This window comes from Lissotriton vulgaris, chromosome 6, assembly GCF_964263255.1.
Source record: "Lissotriton vulgaris chromosome 6, aLisVul1.2, whole genome shotgun sequence".
Taxonomy (NCBI): Eukaryota; Metazoa; Chordata; class Amphibia; order Caudata; family Salamandridae; genus Lissotriton; species Lissotriton vulgaris.
The window spans coordinates 1,291,949,616-1,291,972,817 of NC_141694.1; the positions used below are offsets into that span (position 1 = coordinate 1,291,949,616).

Genomic DNA, 23,202 nt, shown 5'->3' on the forward strand with positions numbered 1-23,202 from the left:
TGTTAACTCGACGCCATCTTTAGTGGTCGTCCGAGGACTCGTGTGAGGTGTCTAGAAGGTAGCGTAGACCCCCCTCCCACCCCACACAACTTACCACATCTGCCGTCGCAGATGTCCTGGCCCCGGGAAATTCCCAGGAGGGGCCCTAGCCCCTCCTCCCCAGGGAGGGGCCCATGGCCGCCTTCCCTTTCAGCGTCCCCATCCTTAGAGGGGACCGCCTCCCCGTTTGAGGGGCCAATGGCCGCCTCCCCCCGGGCGCTCCCATCCATAATGGGTGACGCCCCACCTCTAGGGATCTTCTAATTCCTGCTCACCGATCATGACCTTACCGCCACAGGCCAGATAGTTGACCGGCTATCCGGACCCCCCACAAAACTCCTACTTAAAGGTCATGGCTGCAAACTCTTTAACCAAGCTACGAGGTCTCCTATGAGTAAAGTATTCCCCACCCGGGACAAATGGACCCCATCCTCCAGATACATATAGTCCCCCCTGATACATCCATGCGGAATAGAATGCAATGTACATGTACGGAACAATCTACCAAGTTTGTTATTCACTTTCTTCACTGAATGATTTACAGCAGACACAGAATTAGCCCCCCACCACACCTTCCGTGGAATCATGTGTGACCATGCAATCGTGCACCCCGGAACCCTTCTCGCCAACCAACTCACAGTGGACAGTATCAACTCGAGAAGTACTCGTCGACCAGTGGTCACCAAATCATTGCCCCCAAGATGCACTATGATTACAGACGGCAGTGACCTTGTCCGCCCTAACAAACCCTCCATAAAACTTTGAAACTGGTCAATGCAGAGCCCGCCCCTTCCGTAGAAGGTCACCCTGTACCCGTATTCCCAGCCATGTGAATCATGTCACCTGCTTTGAATACGTCTGTGGCACGCCTCACGTATGAGTGGCCCACGACCCACACCACTCTTTCCTCAGCCGGTGGTCTTTGACCGCTAGTTCCCAGGTGTCGGGTCGACTGCACAGTCCGCCCCGCCTCGTAGGCTCGCAACACTGTAAACCAAACAAAAACTAGAAGCGTGAGTGCAAGACATAGGCTTCACAACATGTGCAACCGCCAAGAAACTCGAGCGAAGTAGCCGGGCCCACTGTTTTACCTGGTGCCAATGGCACGCCAAAGCGAGTCATGAGATCACAAAATTCATTCAAAGCCTGTGCACATTCTATGTCCCCGGCTGCCCCCAGAAATAGAAAATCATCAAGATAATGCATAACATGTGTAAACCCTGTTGTTCTTGTGAACGCCCATTGCAAAAAACTACTGAATTTTTCAAAATACGCACAAGAGATGGAGCAACCCATTGGCATACATTTATCCATGTAGTAGCGTCCCTGAAACATGAACCAAGGAGACGCTGATCATCTGGGTGTACCGGGAGCAACCGGAACGCCGACTCAATGTCCAATTTGGCCATCAGCGCTCCGGGCCCCAGGCGATTCAACAAGGCGACAGCCTCATCAAAAGATGCGTACCGCACCGAACAAACTCCAGGGTCAATCGCATCGTTCACCGAAAGACCCCTTGGAGCTGACAAATTATGTATCAACCTGAATTCCCCTGGGTCCTTTTTGGGGACCACTCCCAGAGGCGAACAAACAAAATTAGCAACAGGCGGCATGTCATATGGGCCGGCAACCCAACCTCGGGTCACCTCCTTCCCAATCTTTGCTTGTACCACCGCCGTATTCTGCAGAACAGACAGTTGGTTCCTACATTGCGCTTTACCCTGAAAATCCCCCGCCGGGATGCGGAAACCATACGAAAAACCATCTCGCAACACCCCAGCGGAGATATGATCCGGATATTCGTTCAGCCAAGGAATCATTGCCATGATATCAATCGGGGTAGGGAGAGGCGCCCCTCAGACTATTTCAGACCTGTTTGGCGCCCCCTCTACTTCCGGTATCACCATTTTTGGCTCTGCACATGGTCTCGGGTGCGAGGACTGCCCGCACCCAGCACATTCATGCCTAAACCTGCAAGATCCCTGCGGCCTAGTACATTTGCCTCTGTTAAAGCTCCAGCAGACCCCTTTTTTACCTGAGTTGCCATTATTCCTTGTGTGCTGATCATTGCTTGATCCCGCCCGAAAGGGCGCCCCAGACGAATGGCGGGAAGACTCAACCATGTTTCCCCCCAAAGATGGCGGCTTCGCCGTGCCTGACTTCTCCATTTTCTGCCAGGAAATGGAGTCGAAACAATCCCACGTCAGGGATGAGTTGCGCTCCTTGGACTTACGAAATATGCTATCGTAACAAAACCATTGATTGCCACCATACGTTTCATAAAATTCCATGATACGTGTCTGATACACGGCTAATTCCACCAATAATTCAGGCCTACGTTCCCCCATAATTGCAGTGAACATACCAAATGCTCTGCCCCAATTGCTTATTGATTCATCCACTCTAAAACCGGCCATCTTGGCGCGCCATACACTAGGATGCAGAAACTCTTTTTGATTTTTTACATGCTCAATCTCATAGTGATCGGTCAACAAGGAAAACATGTTCACATATTTATCAGCCCATATCCTTTCTTTTACCTCAATCGGGATATGCTGAACAACTTTTTCCCTCCTTGAAGGTACCGATCCCTCCCCCGCAATCGGCAATGGCTGCTTACCTGAACCGGCCACTGTGACCGTAGTTCCTGCAGAACCAACGCCCGAAACTGGTTGTTCCACGGGAGCCTGCGGGGAAACAAAAGGACACGGTGCCTTCGCAGCATCTTTCGATTGCCGCAACTGCTTCATTATCGCCCTGGCTTCATCAGCCGTGCCCCCTCGTTCTCTTTGCCTAACCATGCCGCCAACTGGGCAGCCAGCTCAGGAGGCATATCCTCCCCGTTCACAGGAGTGACTACCACCGGGATCGGTTGCCCCACGTTTGGGACCGGAGTCGGGGCCTCAATCGGGGTGACCGGGTGCGTAGGGGGGACTCTCTTAGGTCCCCCCGCACCATTCATTATCGCCATATGCCTTTTCATAACTGCCATGTCCTTCATCAGCATACGAAGCATCTGATCGGTCCCGACCCTCTTTCCGACCTTCTTGCTAGGCATCGTCCACGTATACTCCGCAAGGTCCTAGGCCAGGAAGCTCCGAACTCACTGAAAGAAGAAACACAAGATTAAATCCTCAAAAATGGCTCTTTGTTCCGTCTCGAGCTCACGTGCAACGGGGAGGTGCAGCTTCAGAGCACAGGAACAAGAGGCTGCTTCCTTGGCTTGTTGCTCCTTTTATCCTTCTTCGGGCGGGCGTGGACCCTCCTCCAATCCGCCTCCAGGGCGTGGCTAGCGGTGTTGGTGTCTAGGACAACCCCCTCTTGGGCGGGAAAAGGCGCGCCCCGGCTACGCCGCTTCGGGCATACCAGCCGAGACTCGCCTCCTGCCCAAAATGGCTTCCCGGGGGGATCGGGGTACTCCACCATACGTTCGGGGGGACCGAGTGGTCGCCCCTTTCCATTCATGACTTCCTTGCCTTGGCAATCTTGCCGCTTCCTGTCCTTGAATCAATCCTTCTCTCCAGGAGCACGTTTAGCACAACATATTAAACTGTACAAAATTGTCGACGTGGTAAAAGTTTCCACTTCTGTGCAAGGCTCCTCTCTGGACAGGATTCGAAACGCCATCTTTTGTAGGCCTAAGGCCTCTCTCCGAAACTAATATTTAAACAAACACAAAACATTGATTAATTAGAGAATTGAGACCCATTCTGTTACCCACCCCCTTTTGCTAATAATTAAAAACCCATTAGACTATGTTACCTAGCTGAGCATACAAAGCAGCATTTATATCTACCTTTTTCTTTTAGGCCACAAGGATTCTCCACGAGCTTTTGCCACAGAAAAGACATAACATAACATAAGCACACAAATAGGCCCATGTCATTATTTAATCAGCCGCATTTAATACTGACGAAGACAATAGACAAGGTTAGTTTATTATTTTTCAATCACTTGCGATTGCAACATAGAGCATATAAATTAGTCCCACATGTTTTTTCTGAATGTATGCATTTTTAAAACTAAGTTGGTTAATGATTTCAACACATGCTTATTAATACAGTTACATTTGTTATGGAAGTTCAACTTTGCGAGTTTGAACAAAATTTCATTCATCATCTCGCTCCATTATTGTCAATCAGGGTGGAGGAGTTGGAGTCGTTGTTGTTCTCGAGGTCGAAGTTCAAATCCCCGAGGAGGATGTAGTCCGAGGAGGCGAGGGCATGGGCGCTGACGAGGTCGGAGATTGTGTCACAGAACTGTGGTCAGGGTCCGGGGGGCCTGTAGATGACCGTTCCTCTGAGGGTAGTGTTGGGGTCGGTGTGGATCTGGAAGTGTAGGTGTTCAGTGGTGCAGAGGGTGTCAGTGGTAGAGACATTGATGGTGTTCCTGTGGATAATGGTGATTCCTCCTCCCAGTCCGTTGGTGCGATCCTTGCAGATGATCTTGTATCCTTCCGGGATGGCTATGGCGACGTCCGGTGCTGAGGAGGAGTTCAGCCAGGTTTCGGTCAGGAAGGCGACGTCTGGGGTGTGGGTGTCGAGTAAGTCCCAGAGTTCTATGGTGTGTTTACTGGCGTAGCGGGTGTTGAGGAGGATGCATTGCAGGTGGTTGGCTTGTTTGGCGGGTGCGTTGGCGGGCCGGATACTGGTGTAGCTGCAGTTCCGGCAGGAGAAGGGCCCATGGGTGCGCCTTGGGTCGGCCAGGCGGCAGGTGCTGGATCGTCCGGAGTTGAGTGCGTGGAGGTTGCTGTTGGTGTAGTGGAGGCGGATGTTGTGGGGGTCGCGGGAGCTACGGGTCCTGGCTCTGGGCACGGTCCAGGCCGGATGGGCGCAGACGGGCTTGCCTTAGGCGCGTCTTCAGTGCTGCCGCTGCGTGGTCTGCATACGAGTTGGGTTGGGAGGGAGGAGCAGCTGGGTGGTGGGAGCGGGGCGGTGAATGGGCGTCTAGGGGCGGGGCTGCAGGGGAGGTCAGCGTCGGGAAAAGCGTGGAAGAATCTGGCGCAGCTGTGGGGCGTGAGAATCCGGTGGCAGGGCTTTCTGAGGGGGCACGAATGCGGTGGGAAAGGAGGAGAAGAGCTACCATGGTCAGAGACCAGGCAGCGGCATGGGGCCGACCTGACCTGAATGCAGGGATGAGGGTCGCATACTTAGAAACATATGCAAGACTGAAGAAAGTGAATAAAACAAATAAAGATTTTCCTTAGGCATATAGTTTGAAGAACGGAATAAAGCCTAATAAAGCAAGGAAAAGTTATCCAGTTTTATGTAATTGCAATAGGTACATTGATGGCAGGAGAGCATTTTATTTGACTAAAGATGTACGAACAAAAGTACTCTAACAGCTTTTTATACGTCTTGAAATACATACAATTTTACACAATCAAATAAGTGCTCAGTAAATTAAAAAATATCCAGACTTCCAGAACCCTTTTTATTTTGTGTATGCTCTATTCGTGCCATTGTCTCGTGTTTCAATCGTCCGTTACTTGGTTTGCACATTTTTAACTCCAGTGTCTTCCATTTCAGTGGCGTGGTTGATACTCAGTGAAATCTTCCCAGTGGGAATTAAAGGAAGAGCCTTTGCTTTGACTTCGGTCATGAACTGGGGTATGAATCTCCTCATCTCCCTAACATTCTTGACATTGACAGGTAAGGAATGGTGCTTGCTGGGTGATTTGCGGTGACTCTGTGCACTGATAGCGTTTTGTGGAATATAATTACTGACCGAAAGAGGCTAAAATCCAATTTGCTGATAATGATATATATCTACAGGGCAGCTCGCAGAAGGAGTGCTGCGGGGCAGTGGGGTAGAGCGGGGGAGGGGCAGGATGGAGGGGTAGTGGAGTCGGACATACGACAGCCAGGAGTAAAGTAAGTAAATAAATAAAACTATTTACCTTTCGCTCGCTGCATTGCCATCTTGACTGACATTGCACCAAACTACAACTATTTTCAAAACTTTTCTCGGGGGAGAACACACCAAACCCTCTAGCCTTGAACATTGGCCTGCTTGCGCTAAAATTCATTGACTGGTTTTACGCCTTACCACTTTCATATTCCACCAGCCACCACTGCTCAGGAATAAGGTCCCTGCATCCTGAAAATGCTTTTAAAAAGTATAAGTGGGCAGGCTAAGCACCCCTTGAGCCCCAGAGGAATGTGAGGATTGGCCAAGGGGACCCCTGACACCCTTGATTGAATGGCCACAACAGGGACAACATGTTGAGAAAGTCATACCAGGACTTGGGGTCATGCTCCCCATTGAAATGCATTGTACCAAAAGTCTGTGTTTGAGGGTTACAAAAAGGAATACATACAAAGGGGTTATGTGTTTGCATTGGCATGCCCCTTCCTAAACTAAACATCTCTTTACCACTACCTAAACCCGCCTTATTCCTTCCTAAATCCCTCATATTTAGTTGTAGATATTGCACATTTTCTTGTCAGTTCACTAGTGCCTTAGTTACTACAAAGGCTCTGATTATGAGCTAGGCTTAGTGATATTTATCTCTTTCTGGGTAAATAGCGCATTACTTTAACAAATTGTCGGATCATGAGTTAAAAAACGAGTGTGTTATTTTGCACTTGTCTGTTATTCACTTGCACTATTTAATGCATGTGCTTTTTACCACATGTGAAAATATAGGCTTGTGGTAAATAACACCCAATTGCAAGTACCAATGGTCATTAAAAACCAGTGGAAAATACCACCATAAAATACCTCCAGTCAAAAGCAGGTGGCAAAAATTCGTGAAAGTGTAAAGAATGAAAGAAAAGTTGTAAAACAATAGAAATATTCAAAGACCAACACAATGATACAAACAACACAGTACTTGCTCTGTATGGGCCGAAAATAATACAAAAATCACAGACACCTGCACACAGGGCCATATCTACATTAACAGACCGGGATATGTGACGCTCTCACAGGTTGATGGCAGCAGCTCACATTTCCATTCTACAGTTCACCGAAATGGTTGCAGCACTGTTAGGCCACTGGGGGCCCGATGTAGGTGGCCATTTACCGACCCGTAACGGCCGATTTCGTCCGTTACCGACCGGTAAATGGTCATCTGTGATGTAGGGGCCCCGTTTTACCAATTCGGTAAATTTACAGATTCGGTAAATTTACCGAATCGGTAAATACCGATTCGGTAATGCCCATTGATTCCTATAGCTTCAATGCCCATAGGAATCAATGGGCATTACTGATTCGGTATTTACAGAATCGGTAAATACCGAATCAGAACAATTCGGTATTTACCGAATCTGAAATACCTACATCACCCCCCCTCCATTTTACCACTTCTTAAATACCGAATCGGTATGATTCGGTATTTATGAAGTGGTAAAATGAATTTACCTACATCGGGCCCTATATGATGATATCCCAGATCCTTGTTTTGCTTCAACAAACCATGCAGCATGAGGATGGAAACCAGGCAACCAATCAATGACCTCAAATGGCGCAGAAATACCGTATAAGAGCTGAATTGATCTAGCAAATATGGAACCCATGAACAAGCATTTTTTGTAATGGGCGCCACACAGCAGACAGTAGGATTGGTGCGTGGCATTTCTCAGTCGTCCTTTAGCAAAATAGTCTGCTAAATGATGGATGCTTTGCAGAGAGAGAGAGAATGAGCAGCATATACAGCTTTCTTCGGACACCCACTCATCTAATGCAGGCAAAGCAAACATCTGTGCTGCAGCAGAATTTCCTGACATCCAAGGTTGAAGTGGCTACACTCATGTACATGTGGTGAGCTCAGGGAGATGGGTACAAGAAGACAGACACTGTACAATGTTGCATGATGTGCATCTGCGTATAGTGAACTGGGTCACTGACAATGTCATGAGTGATGTAATATGTGACGTCATCAGCAGTGCATTGCAGGCGCACAAGTTATAGTGAGTCCAACTAACTATAACGTGGGAATTTCAATGGTTTTATGTCAGTAAAATTTCCAGCTAACTATAACTGGTGTGAAACCGATGGTTTTTACAGTGAATTTCAAAGGTTTTTGAAATGCCAATTCCTAACTATAACTGGTGTGAAAGCTTTGAATTTTTCAGTGAATTTCATAGGTTTTTTAATAGCAAATTTCTATATCTATGAAATGTAATATTAATGTAATACTATTTTTTTTATGTATATTGTTCATGTTTTTTTTTTTTGTGCCCTGGAGCGCTCCCGGTGCGCGTCCCGGTGAGTGCACCGGAAAGCGTAGTCTTGCGGCACGCCCCAGGGCGCGTACCGGTGAGCGTCCCGTTAGCGCTTTTTCCTCGAACGAAAACATCATCATGATGTATCGCGTAGCCGTGTCCGCGTGATACGCACTGCGTAAACGCACCCGGAAGCACTCGAGCGCATACCATCGTGCAACGTAAGCATCTGACGCGCTTACGCGACACGCCCCTGGGCGCGCCCGGGGGCGCGTAGCGTAAGCGCGTCGGGTCATGTGACCTAAAAATAACACTTTTTATTGGTGCAGGACAGTTTTGGTTTCCAAATGATGAAAGCCCTGGTCATGTGACCTGAAATTAACACTTTTCATTGGTTCAGGACAGTTTTTTTTTCCTAATGATGAAAGCCCCCACCTTTTTTCCTCATTCTCACTTTGTACTTTGAGTGAAGAAGACCTGTTGAAAGACCTCTCTGTACTTTTTTGGACTGAAAAATGGCTTCAGTAGCAGCATCAGCAGGAGCATCTCAGCCACCACCTCCAAGAGGACCACCACACCACCACACTGGTGGAGATGAAGAAGAGGAAGAGGAGGAGGAGGAAGAGGAGGGGAGGAGGACATTCCTGCCAGAAGACAATATCCCATATAGGTCAAAGCCACACATTGTATGGGAGTTTTTTTCCATCCCAAGTGGCCAAAAAAAGGTGAATGCGCCAAAGGTGACTTGCCTAATCTGTAACATGGAACTTTCAAGGGGGAACCCTAACAAAAAATACTCATTTGGCAATAACACCATGATTCGCCACATGCAGCGCAAGCATCCCAACAACTATGCTGCGGCAGAGGTGAGTTAACTGGCCAGTAACCCTCCCCAATCTTCACCCAGCACCTCAAAAAGAAAGCAACCCACTCCATCGGGACCAGATACAAGAGAGATGGTCCCAAACATTCAACACCAGTGTGGGAAATACAAGATCACTTATATTTTTGGTGGGAAAACCATCACCTATGGTGAGCAAAGCATAAAGCTCATCAACCGTGCTGGTGACAACCACAAATGCCCCAAAAATCCATAATTTTTTCCTGGTTTTTTTTGCTCCAGTTGAGCCGTTTTCAATTCTTTGTTTTTTGTTTCTCCCCATAAAAATAACAAAAAAAATATAAAATAGTTCATAAAAGCCAAAAAAAGTACAAAATGTTCAAAAAAACATTAAAAAATATAAAACAACAAAAAGAAGAAAAAAACAGTTCTTTTCAGAACTACCTCCAATTTATAAAAAAAGGCTACATTTTTAAAAAACTCTGTCATTCTTTTTTCCCCATTGTACGCTCCCCGGTACGCTCCACGGTGCGCGTAGCGGGCGCTCCCCCTGCGCAAATCGAAGACAAAAAAAACATTTTTTTTTTGCTCCGCGGGGCCCATTTATGGCCCCCACATCAAACCTAGGGGGTCAGGGGGGGTCTATCCTGCCCCCTTTTGGTCATTCCCCTCTTTATTTTTGCCACCTCTTGTGTCTCGATCCTACCGAGACACAAGAAGGCGGCCGCTCCGGACTGTTTGGAATGTTTACAGACACCCGAGAGCCAATCAGCTTTCTGCACGCAAACTCGCGTAGCGCGCCCCGGTGTGCGTACCGGGGCGCGCTTATAGATATATATTTTTTTGGACCTAAATTACTCAAAATCCACTGGAGCACATATCTTGAGACATAGCAAAGGCACATCGGGCTACCAGTCCCTACAATTTTGCCAAGTTTTGTGGAAATCCATTCAGCCGTTCGGGCTAAAAGTGAGGTCGACCACCCTATGGAAATTAACAAGGGGAAAACACGTTTTGGGACCCCCCTTTTTTCTCGGCCCCCACTTGACGAATCCCCCCCCAAACTTTCAGGCAAGGACCGGAGCGCCGCAAGGCAAATTTGAGGAAATTGTCAGGCAGATTCCTCAACCGGCGCCAAAGTTATTCCCAATAGAATGTTGCGATTTCCCTATTGAAAATAATCCTAACTATAACTACCTACTGGCGACCGCCAGTAGGTAATATATATATATACATATATATATATATTTGTGTATTTACGTATTTTGATGATATTTTGTACCACTATATTTTTGTCTCTATATTTTTCTAGTTTGCATACAAAGGGGACGATTACGATGGCAGTCTAACATCATTGCGGGAATGGGATCGCCCACCAAATTACGATCCGACCGCTGCAGAAGCGGTCGGAAACACACCTCTTTGCATTGAGGCTTGTGCTGTGGCCTGGAAAAGGGCACAAGCCCCATTGCCAAAAGGAGTGTTTGGAAACATCCCTGCACCCTGTGGCAGGCACCGGGCGATGCCTGCCACATGTTGCAGGAATGTTTGGGGTGGCCCATTAGCAGAGGGCCATAGGGGAAAGAGGCCCTTCCAGGGTCCCAAATAAGCCTTTCTGCCAGCCTTTTCATGTCAGAAGAACCAACGTGAAATGGCTGACGGAAAGGAGGATCATAATACCCACGGCGGTGCCTGATAAGGTATCACCTTCATTGTGGGGAATGCGACTGGACTGGCAGGCTCCTTGAGCCTGTCGGAAGCTGTTGGTCAGTCCCTGGCCTAATGCGGTCTGACCGACCGCATCCTAATACCTGACCTCAGAGAGAGTTGTCGGTGGGATCCACACCACAGGCATGTCGGAGTCAGTCCCAACAACTTAGTAATCAGCCCAAAGTATGAAGTGCATTTTTCCATGCGCAGATTTAGGGAGACCTAAAATATATAATCTGGGGCAGGGTGCACAATAAAGGCCTAAACCATGATCAAGGTGGTGGCATAGGATGTGCTATCACAGGATATAGCATCACAGGAAGACATTTAATAGGTTTATTTTGGTCTATATGTAAATGCTTTATTAAAATAAAATAGGAATATAGAAATTGGATCCCTCCAAAATTCAACATATTCCCTACTGTTGCTTAGATTGGAGGGACAATGGAAAATCTGACCCTCCAAATTCTAACACTTTACCTACTTTTATTTAGGTTGAAGTTAAAATAGTAAATCCGACCCCTCCAATGTCCAGCACTTTGACTACTGTTGCTAATATTTGAGTGGGAATAGTCATTCTGAACCACAAGTCCAGCACTTTCCCTAATTGTGTTGACATTGGAATGGGGACAGTAAATCAGATGCCTCCAATGTCCAACACTTTGCCTACTGTTGCTAATATTAGAGTGGGAATAGACATTTTGACTCACCAAAGTCCAACACGTTACCTAATTGTGTTTACGTTGGGATGGGAACAGTAAATTTGACCCATTCAAAATCCAACACTTTTCTTACTTTTGCTCAGATTGGAGTGGGGACAGTAATTCATACCACTCAAAATCTTCCCACTTTTGCTTATGTGGGAATGAGAATAAAAAATTGACCCCTGCATAATTTAACACTTTCTCTACTGCTGCTCAGATTAGAGTGGATGTTGTAAATCTGACCCCCTCCAATGTCGAACACTAATTTTGTTTACGTTGGAGTGGAAAAAGAAAATGTGATGCCTCCAAAGTCCAAAACTTTCCCTACTTTTGCTTACATTGGAATAGGAATAGTAAATTTGACTGCTCCAAAAATGCAACACCTTCCTTACAGTTGCTCACATTGGAGTGTGAATAGTAAATATGAACCCTTTGAAGTCTAATGCTCTCCCTATGTTTGTTTATGTTAGAGAGCGAGTAGTAAACCTGAGCCCACCAAATTACAAGACTTTACCTACAGTTGCTTAGCTTGGAGTGGAAACAGTTTCACTCCTTGGAATTCGGCATAGTTACATAAAAAAATCAGTTAGATTCCGCAGAGTTCCGCAAGCAAGTGGAATCTGCATGTTGCGCTGATTTTTAGCATCCAGAGCTTGTTTCGCACTGCAAAATTAGCACGAATGGCACCATGCAGCACACCAAGATTTTCTGCTCGAGCAGATGCTTTCTCACCTCAAACGGCTAACCACGAATGCCTGCACTAAGAAAATATTTCTGGGTGTCATCATTGTGCCCGATAATCCCGCTAGGGGATGCCAATTCTTGCTCACCAATCTAACATTGGTGAGTCGCGCATGAGAAAAAAACTCCACTGCGCTTATTTGAGTTTTGTTGGTGTTCCACATTACAAGCATAAAAGCGTAAAACACCATAATCTCCATTGGTGAAGTGGAATTTATCGACCACCCAACCAAAAATATATTATCTGTGGAGAGTGGACAATAAAGACCTATATTTTGATAAAAGTGGTTTCATAGGAAGTGATATCATTGGAAGCAGCATCACAGAAAGATATTTTTAAGTGTTTATTTTTTTGCTCTTTATTTAATTGTTTTTTATAAAACATTTTGGATAGGGAATAGTAAATCTGGCCCCTCCAAAGTCCAAATCCTTTACTACCATGGTTCAGATTGTAATGGTAATAGTAAATCTAACCCTTCTAAAGTGCAACACTTTCCTGACTTATTCTTAGATTGAAGCGAGAATAGTAAATGTGACCCCTTTGAACTCCAACACTTTTCCTACTTTTGCTGGAGTTGAACTGAGAATAGTAAATCTGACCCTACCAATGTCCAACACTTTACCTACTGTTACTAACATTAGAAATTGAATAGTACATCTGACCACTCCGAAGTTCAACACTTTACCAACTTTTGCTTATGTTGGAGTGGGAATAGTAAATCTGTCCCTGCTAGAGTCCAACACTTTCTCCACTTTAGCTTATGTTGGAATGAGGATAGTAAACCTGACCTCTGCAAAGTACACAGCTTACTCTACTGTTGCAAGGATTGGAATAGTAAATCTGACTCCTCAATATCCAACAATTATTATTATTTTGCTTATGTTGGTGTATGAATACTATGTTTGACCTCTCCAAAGTCCAATACTTTCCCTACTGCTGCTCAGTTTGGATTGTAAAGACCAATACTTTCCCTAATTGTGTTTACTTTGGAAATGGAAAAGGAAATTTGACCCCAAGGTACAGTACTTTCCCTACTCTGTCGTATGTTGCAGTGTGAAAAATAAATCTGACCCCACCCCAAAAAGAATCCTACACTTTCCTCACTGTTTAGATTTGAGTGAGAATAGTAATTCCAAATGCGCCAAAATCCAATACATTTCCAACGTTTTCTTATGTGGGAGTGGGAATAGTAAATGTGACCTAAGCAAAGACCAAAGTTTTCCATGCTGTTGCTCAGAATGAATTGGGAATAGTAATGAGGATACAGTAAATCTGACCCCTCTAAAGTCCAACACTTTCCATACTTTTGCCTAAGTGGAAGTTTGACCCTACAAAATCCAACACTTTCCTTACTGTAGCTCAGATTGTAGAGGTCAGATTTACTATCCTACTTCCAAAGTCCAACACATTTACTACTAATGCTCTCTAAGAGTGGTAATCTTTATTTTTTTTGTATTGTTTTTAATGATTGTTTAAATATTTACAAAATACAATTAAAAAAATGTAGTGGATGTTTTCTTTTTATTTATTTTATTTTATAAATAGCTCTTATATATGTTCATTTGTATTTTTATTAATACTTTGATTGAAGTTATTTTTATGATTGTTTAATGTTTAACATTCTTTTATTTTATTTTATTGTGTATTGTTATTTTGTATTTTTTTTTTAATGTTATATTTATTTCTAATGAGAGCATTAGTTTGAGCAATAATATCCAAATTCAATTAAATATAGTCCTGAATCTTATAATTATGCTTCCCAAATCAGGCAAGGAGCTTGCTGACCCAGGCTCTTACAGGCCGCTCTTAATGCTTAACCTCGGCATTCAACTGCTTGCTATAGTCCTGGCACTAAGGTGGTCACACTCTTTGTTCAGGATGATCAATGTGGCTTCACGCCGATGAGTGGTACTCATATGAACTTGAGACAATTCTCACCTGATGCATGAAACCCGGATCTATGCCTTGAGAGCTACATTGATATCCTTGGACATAGATAAGGAGTTTTACACCTTTTCTTGGACATTTATCTATTATTTATTTAAAAAGTTTTGTATAGTGCGAACAAGACCCAAGAGGGTATCAGAGTGTTTTACAGAGAGATGTGACACCTATAAGGGGAGGCAATCATGGCAAAACATAGCAATAGATAAAAATAACAATAGTAACGTAATGACATAATAGTAGACAAAAGAAATAGGCAGCTGAATCAGAATAGGAGGCAATCATGGCAGAACATACCAATAGACAAAAAAATTATAGTTACGTAAGGACATAATAGTGGGCAAAATAATTAGGCAGTAGAATAAGGCGGAAGATACACCGTGATAGTGTCTATGGGATGTCCCCTGCCGTATGGGACTCAATGCAGAGTTCCTGGCATGTGAGCAACTCCTGCATAAAGCGCCTGGTGCGTGAGTAAGCGTGGCTACTGAAGTGTCTGATGCCGTTAACACAGATGGAGGTATGCAACAGGGCTGCCCATTGTCGCCGCTCCTGTTCACCTTAATTGTGGAACCACTGGCAACATATCTCAGATATAAGTTGCGAGATTGGTGAATAAGGGTGGGAGACAAGATAAAGCGCTGTGTTCATGTACGCCGACGATTCCTTAATTTATGCAAGGGATCAGCTCTGTGCCCCTTCTTATGCAACTGATGGCCCACTTTGGAGCAGTGTGTTAATTATCACAAGACAATGGTATAACCCCTTGCAGCCCTGGCCAGCTGGGACAAATCCAATTTTCCAGAGGTGGTTTTGCCATGGGAGACTCGGATTTACCACTATTTGGGTCTGCAGATAATGCATGACCACCACCTACATTATGAGCCAAACATGGGCAGCGTAATCGAAGACCTGGCAGCCTTGGTTTGATTCTGGATTGCCCTGCCCTTGTTGGTGACAGGTAGAGTAACTTTAAGCAAAATAGACTTATTACCCCGCTGCCTTTATGCAATGCGTAATTTGTTCTGTGTTCTGCCATCCACAATGTTTCTGTGGATGGATAAGTTGTTGGTCTACGTGGTGTGGGTTGGTAGGAATACCAGGGTCCGCTTGGAGATCCTGAAATTGGATCTTAGCCAGAGGCAACTTGGACTCCCAGATCTTCAATTGTATTATCTGGCGGGCCTATTGCAATATGCTGCACTACGGTGTGACGATGTACCTAATTAAGAGAAGGTGTTACATTTACTCTCTGGATTCCAAGCTTTCCAAGCTGCTCATGTGTGGTAGTAGGCTCCTGGTAAGAACTCTGTTTATTGTCACCCAGGTGACCAACCGTGGGAAAAAGCTGGTACAAAGGTAATAAAGCGGGCGCCCTATGCCAAGCTCCTCCCAGTTTGTTGGTTCCACCCCTTCCTGCAAATTCAAGACTCCATGGATCTTTCTAAATGGCTGGAGGGTGGTTACCAGAGTGGGAGACCTACTCCTATATGGTAAAGGAGGTTGAAACCCACTATGGTGTGGTTCGGGAACAGTTCTTGCAATATGCGAGTATATCACACATGACTCACTAGATCTGGACATCATTCCTGGAGGAGCCACAGCAGTCTCAAGTTCTGCAGGTGATTCTAGATCCAGGCTCCTTCAAATATATTATCTTTTGGCTAAATGCAGCCCTAAACAAATGACAGTACAATATATAGTGGCCCCAGTAATTCAAGACTAAATGGAGATTATAAATAGGATCACATAAACATTCGAATAGCAATACTCTGCAACAAAGATAATATGAAGCAAATGTTATTTAATCACACTGCCACAAAATTAAATACTATACACATATGTCAAAAATGCAAATTTCATATACACAAAAGGTGCCCAGCAGGCCAGGGAAAGAAGGAGGGGTAAGTGAATTTGATGAGGATACATGAACATGGGAAATGCATGGAAAAAGGTGGAGTCATATGGCAAAGTCAGAGAAAATCAGGCTTTCAATATCAAGCTAGCCCTTGAAACAACAGAGACTATATTAATTGTATTTCACCAATGGGGTCTAGCTACCCAAAAATTGTATGGATAATTCATGTACCTTTGGCTTGATATCTTTGTTGCAGAGTATTGCTATTCGGATGTTTATGTGATCCTATTTATAATGTCTAGTTAGTCTTGAATTACTGGGGCCACTACATATTGTACTAGTATTGACCCAGGTCCCAGTACCATTGGGTTTACCCTTTTTATGTATAACTAGAAAAATGACAGGCAGACGAATATTACACTGAAGTGTGCCTCCTGGGGCGAAGAATTGGGGACCTCGCTTACAAATGGGGAATGTAACAGAGCTCTTGCACAGGTTTGAGAAGTAGCCAGCAATGCCCGATTTAAGCCGGTACAATTTAACTTCCTCTATAGAGCATATTTGATGCCACAGCTCCTGCACAGGGTTTATCATGCACGTGCAGCGGGTTGCTCTGGGTATTGTACAGTCCTGGCAGATTTTGAACACCTTGTGTGGGTCTGTACGCAGCTACAAACATTTGGAGATGAAGTACTGCAGGAGATGTGCAGCGTGACAAAGGTGAAAGTAGAACTTTCAACCGGCATTGCCTGTTGGGACTGTTGCCTCATTCCAAAAAGGGGAAAAGACTGTGGTACAAATTCACTCAACTGGGTTTAGTACTGACACAACGACGCATAGCTACACAATAAGCAAGCCTGACCTCACTGACTGTCTTAATGGCAGCTGATTTGCTGGAATAAATGGCAGCAGAGGAGTGCCAGTTCCTGAGAGTTTGCACTGGTAATAACGCAGAGAGAGACTTTGAGTATTGCAGTAATATGCTATGTCGGTTGGGAGGCCACGACACATCATTGGGAGATGAGTCTGACTCTGCCACACCAGAAGGTGATGTCATAGCCCCCACTGCGATATCTGACATTGGAGCTGGGTTGACTGAGCCGATGACCCTCCCCCACCCTCATTCTCCTGCTTCCTCACCTGTTGGTGGGTCCACTTAAGACCCACAAATAGCTCAGCCATTCACATTATTTCCACATGTAGCACCTGAATGTATGTGGATTCCTGATGTTGGTCCTTTTCCTCTATGTTCCTCTTGTTTCTCTGCCCTCGCCTGGGAAGTTTTTGTCCACACATCTACCTCACTAATACTGTGAAAATACTTCATAATGCAACATTGCAATACCTTGTTTTGCATTTTTCTGAAAACTGAATAGTACATTAAAAAAATATATAGTCCTGTATATATGACAATCGATGTACGTTCCTATTTTCTGATGATATTCCAAAACATTTTGGGCCAGATGTAGGTAAGTATATTTTACCGATTCATAAATACCGAATTTTACCGATTCGGTATTTATGATTCGGTAAAATAGAAGGGGGGAGATGTAGATAGAATCGGTAATTGAATTACCGATTTGGTATTTACCGAATCGGTAAATACCGATTCAGTAATGCCCATTGATTCCTATGGGCATTGAAGCCCGTAGGAATCAATGGGCATTACCGAATCGGTATTTACCGATTCGGTAAATACCGAATGTTGCAAGGGTGCAGGGGGTGTCACTTTGACACCCTCTAGCACCCCGAATGCAGGCATAAGTGACATATGGCACACAGACATGCCCTAAGGGCATGTCTGTCTGTCACATGCCATAGGTGTGCATGCACACATGTGCATGCACACCTGGAATCGGTATTTTACCACCCAATTGGATTGGGTGGTAAAATACCGATTTGGCAAGGCCTGTGGGACTCAGAAGAGTTCCACCTACATCTCAAAATTACTGAATCAGTAAAAAAAACGATTCGGTATTTTACCGATTCGGTAAATTTTCAGAATCGGTAAAATAGGGCCCCTACATGCCAAATTGTAAATACCGGTCGGTAACGGCCGAAATCGGCCGTTACCGACCGGTATTTCGGCTCCTACATCTGGCCCTTTGTTCTGTATTTTTGTAGTTGACATATAAAACATGTAAAGGCGATATTTTGATTCTGATATTTTTTTTGCTATATTTCTGTATTGCAATATTTTTGTTGTCAATGTTATGTTATACAAATACTTAATAGTGCAGTGTTTAATCATTTCTAAATGTCAAATACACAAGGGGCTGTTATAACTCAATTTAATAATGCTTTGTGAGAAAGAAATGTAGTTTTCTATCCCAAAATTTAAGAGTGTGGAAAAATATATTATCTGGGGAGGATGCACAAAAAGACCTAAACGATAGTCAAGGTAGTGACTTAGGAAGTAATATCACTGGAGGCAGCATCAAAGAAAGATATTCTAAAATGTTTAGTTTTTTGGCCTATATTTAGGTGTTTTATTTAAAAATATTAGTGATAAATCTAACAATTTTAAAGTCCAACATTTTTCTTACTGTTACTGAGATTGGAGTCAGAATAGTAAATAGTGAGTCTGACCCCTCCAAATGTCTACCCTTTTACTGCATTTGCTTATGCTGAAGCGAGAAGAGGAACTCTGACCCCTCCAATGTCTAAGACTTTGCCTTCTGTTTCTAATATTGGAGTGGGAATAGTAAATCTGTCCCTTTCACAATCCAGCACGTTTCCTACTTTTGCTTATGTTAGAGTGGGAATAGTAAATCTGACCGCTACAAAGTCCACCACTTTCCCTTGAGCTGCTCAGATTAGAATTGTTCTAGCTTTGTTATTAAAAAGCTTTGTTTCACTATTTAAACCAATTCTTATTTACATAGCATTCCCTGTAAGCAGCAGGTATTTCAAAGTAGCAATCTAAGTGCCTGATTCAGATCTTGGCAGTGTTACTGCCATCCTGCAGCGGCAGCAGGCACAAGTACTCTGTCAAGGTGACGGCAGTCTGCCCGTCATATTTAAATGTTACAGCATTAGACAGTAGACCACCGTTGTGGGTGTTTTGTCTGCTGGATAATAGTACTCTTTTGCTGTCAGGCCAGTGGTTTTCTGCCGAGCAGATTTAGATGTTCGCGTTGAACTGATGGTGACCTGACAGCGGTGTTATAACTGAGTGAGGCCATGGTGGTATGGAGACAGGTAAATACTACGAATTATCTTCTCAATACACATAAATGTTGTGAATGTCAATATGTATATATAGAACTGCCCTTATTTTTTCAAATAGCATTACACACCTACAACTTACACACACTTTTGAATGTACACCCACACCCACCACAAAAGCGTACCTCAGATCTAGGCAACAACCGGGTGGCTGAGCGTTTTGGTCAAGTAACAGCAGCACAGGATGAACCTGGATAATGGCAGACGGAATTGGTGGTGGGGCCCTGAAAAAAGGTGAGCTTTCACCTCCTTTTTCTTCCATTACGCCAACTCGAGCTTGGAGGTTTCCCTACCAAAGTTGCCTCAACAGAAAGGCACATTGTAATCTGGATGGCGAGAATCTTGTCGAGACTGTCTCCGACAGCAGCTTCTGCCTCTGACACCCTCGACAAAGAATCAGGCGGAGGCAGCTGTACTGCGGCGGTCTTCCTTCCAGTGACCAGCCAACATCAAAATCGAGCGGGCGGCCACAAAGGCGGCGAGCAAAAAGACTGCAGAAAAAGCAACAGCGGGTCTAGTATAGCCAACATCTAAATCAAAGAGAAATACTTTTTAAACATTAATCACTAAACAATTTTGAGCCTATAATATTCGGCTCATGGTTACATGAAACCTTTATCATTTGAGAATGTATGATGTGCAACAGACAATTACTTCAAAGCAATACAAATTTATTGCGTTCAAAAAAATAGGTTCAGAAACCTGGTAGTTTCAGAAAGAAGAAGAAAGGGTTGCTCCAAGGGAACGTGCAGATAGAGTGCTTGATAGTGTAAGAAAATTCAAAAGGGGAAGGAATTCAAGGGGCATATTAATTACAAAACTCTACATGGGACTGATAACAAATAAACAGTCTTAGTAACCTGGCCAAAAACAATATAAATAGGTACACTTTGGATCACATAATTCTCAAAAAGTCAATGGGATATATCTCCTTGAATTGGAAGGGGGGTAATAGGGAACAGAATGGTCCAGGTTAAGTCGGGGATGGCATCGACTTTTCGATCCGACTTAACTGCACAAGAGGAACTTCAACCGCAGCCATGCGTATCTTCCTCAGGACATGGGACTAGAATGGGGGCAACCCTCATAAGGTAGTGGGTATAATTCAAGCCCGATTTTTGATTTCTGGCCACCCGATTTGATAGTGTGGTGTAGCACTCCTGGGTTCCAATAAGTAGTGGCATCAATTTGCACATAGGAAGCGCGGTGAGTAAGTATTCAAATCCAAGTCTCAATTGTTCACCGGATAGTGGAGACTGAAGATTCAGTTCAACCCAGGGAAAAGTTAACTAGCTGAGAGTGCTGTGTCGACTGCCTGTCTCCCTTCCGTTCACCGCGTTGGAGAAATGAAGTGGACACAGTGCTCACTGCTGGCATGGTGGGCAAAAGAATGATGGATTTAACCCAGATATTTTGACTGGGGGTGAATGTTTAGATTTGTTCTGCATTCCGCCCATCAATTGTGTGTCTTTTGCTTTCTTGCACTAAGTGCGCCAGGTATGCCTAGACATGGGTCTTGGGCTCACTGTGCCACTAGAATCAAGCTATCCTGGCTGAAGAGGGGTGAAACCCCGAAACCGGTCCTAGGATGATTGTTTCTAGTCCAGGGAGGACTTGGCAGGCAGTTCCGGCTGGACTGTTCCCATGAGGCACAGGGTCAAGACTGATTTGCATATTGCCAGGTCTAAACTGAGGTGGCATGGTGAACAAAAGAATGATGGATTTAACCCAGATCTCTTGACTGGGGGTGAATGTTTAGATTTGTTCTGCATTCCATCCATCAATTATGTGTGTTTGGCTTTCTCGCCCCAAGTGCGCCAGGTATGGCTAGACATGGGTCTTGGGCTCACTGTGCCTCTGGAAGCAAGCTATCCTAGCTGAAGAGGGGTGAAACCCTGAAACCAGCCCTAGGATGCTTATTTCCGGTCCAGGGAGGACCTGGCTTGGCAGTTCTGGGCTGGACTGTTCCCTTGAGGCACAGGGTCAAGCCTCATTTGCATATGGCCAGGTCTAAACTGAGGTGGCATGGTGAGCAAAAGAATGATGGATTTAACCCAGATCTCTTGACTGGGGCTGAATGTTTAGATTTGTACTTCATTCCGTCCATCAATTGTGTATCTTTTGCTTTCTTACCCTAAGTGCGCCAGGTATGCCCAGACATGGGTCCTGGGCTCACTGTGCCACTGGAATCAAGCTATCCTGGCTGAAGAGGTGTGAAACCCCGATACCGGTCCTAGAATGCTTGGTCCGGTCCAGGGAGGACCTACCTTGCAGTTCGGGCTGGACTGTTCCCATGAGGCACAGGGTCAAGACTGATTTGCATGTGGCCAGGTCTAAACTGGGGTGGCATGGTGAGCAAAATAATGATGGATTTAACCCAGATCTTTTGACTGGGGATGAATGTTTAGATTTGATCTGCATTCCGTCCATTAATTGTGTGTCTTTTGCTTTCTCGCCCTAAGTGCGCCAGGTATGCCCAGGGTCCTGGGCTCACTGTGCCACTGGAATCAAGCTAACCTAGCTGAATAGGGGTGAAACCCCAAAAACAGTCCAAGGATGCTTGTTTCCAGTCAAGGGAGGACCTGGCTTGGCTGTTCAGGCTGGACTGTTCCCATGAGGCACAGGATCAAGACTGATTTGCATATGGCCAGGTCTAAACTGGGGTGGCATGGTGAGCAAAAGAATGATAGATTTAACCGAGATCTATTGACTGGGGGTGACGGTTTAGATTTATTCTGCATTCTGTCCATCAATTGTGTGTCTTTAGCTTTAGTATTAGAGCAGCATCTGGATTGGATGGGGAGTCTGTGATATATCCCAGGGACTGCTGGGAGCAGGAGAGCAGAGGATCACGGAAGTGCGAGGCAGTAGGCAGCATCATCAAGTGAGTCTTCTATTTATTTTCTAACACCCCCGCTAAACCCCCCACCCTTTCCAACCTCCCCATGACGTTTTATTTGCATCTGCCACTACTGTCTGCTAGGCTGGGTAATTGCAACATATGAACAACTTCCACCTAGAAACAAGACTGACTTATTGTTCCCATCCCTCTCCAGCACTATCTGTATCTTATTAGTATGTACCATCACTAATAGGAAACTACTTACAAATGATAGCATGGCAGCAGCGTCACATGCAGCTCTTTTCCAGTCTTTGAAAGACACATATGTGCTCCTTCAGTCTTCCGTTGTTAGTCAACACTTTATCCAGATATACAGCTTGTTTTTATGCCAAATGTGAATGAAAGAGTTAACTCCCAAAAAAAGCACATTAAATGGTTTAAGTTTTGAACAACAAACTAGTCACATTTTTTCAAATGTTCTGCACGAATTTCTAGCTTGAAAAAAGTGTGTTTTTTGTTTGTCTTCCTTTGAATTCCAGATGTTCACATCACATTGCTAATGAACAAACATCTACACCCCTCTAAAACAAGCTAAACAAATGTTGTTGCTCAGTTCATTGAGTGCCACGACTGTGGTTTAGGTCCTAAAACAGAGGGCAACACCTGCAACAGCAACTGCAACCCCTCTTGTGATTAAATTGTGCAAACCATAGCTTAGCAGTAGCCCTTCAGTGCTTAAAGAGGGACAGAGAAGAATACTGTTTGCCTTTTTTTGCTTTTGAAGAGACTTTTTGTAGTCGCATTTATGTAACACTTCTTTCACCTGATGAGGCACAAAGCGAGCTAGCAGATGGGTGACACACTAAAATATAGGACCAGGGTGTGCTTAGTTGGAGGTATATTGGATTGTAGCGTGACCTAAGTGGTAGGTGTTTTTATACTGTGTTTGGTGTCCAGAGTGGTGCTCTAATCTTGTCATCTGTTGTTGAAGTTAAGCATTTAGGGCCATATGTATCAACACATTTCCCCATAGACACAGAATGGGCAAAACCCTTTGATACATCTGGCCCTTAGTGGGGAGTGAAGAGGAGTATGGGATAGCTCACCTGAGCTTACAATGATTGTT

At 44.7% G+C, this 23,202-nt stretch overlaps 1 protein-coding gene across 2 annotated transcripts in view; it reads left to right on the top strand.

Moving 5' to 3' along the window:
* The window catches only part of SLC2A12 (solute carrier family 2 member 12), a 418,153-nt gene that overhangs the window by 312,105 nt on the left and 82,846 nt on the right, over positions 1-23,202 (top strand). For both annotated transcript variants that reach the window (XM_086927426.1, XM_086927425.1), the window contains one exon: positions 5,568-5,690. In XM_086927426.1, the coding sequence (XP_086783552.1) occupies positions 5,568-5,690 (123 nt within the window). The remainder of the gene's footprint in view (positions 1-5,567; positions 5,691-23,202) is intronic.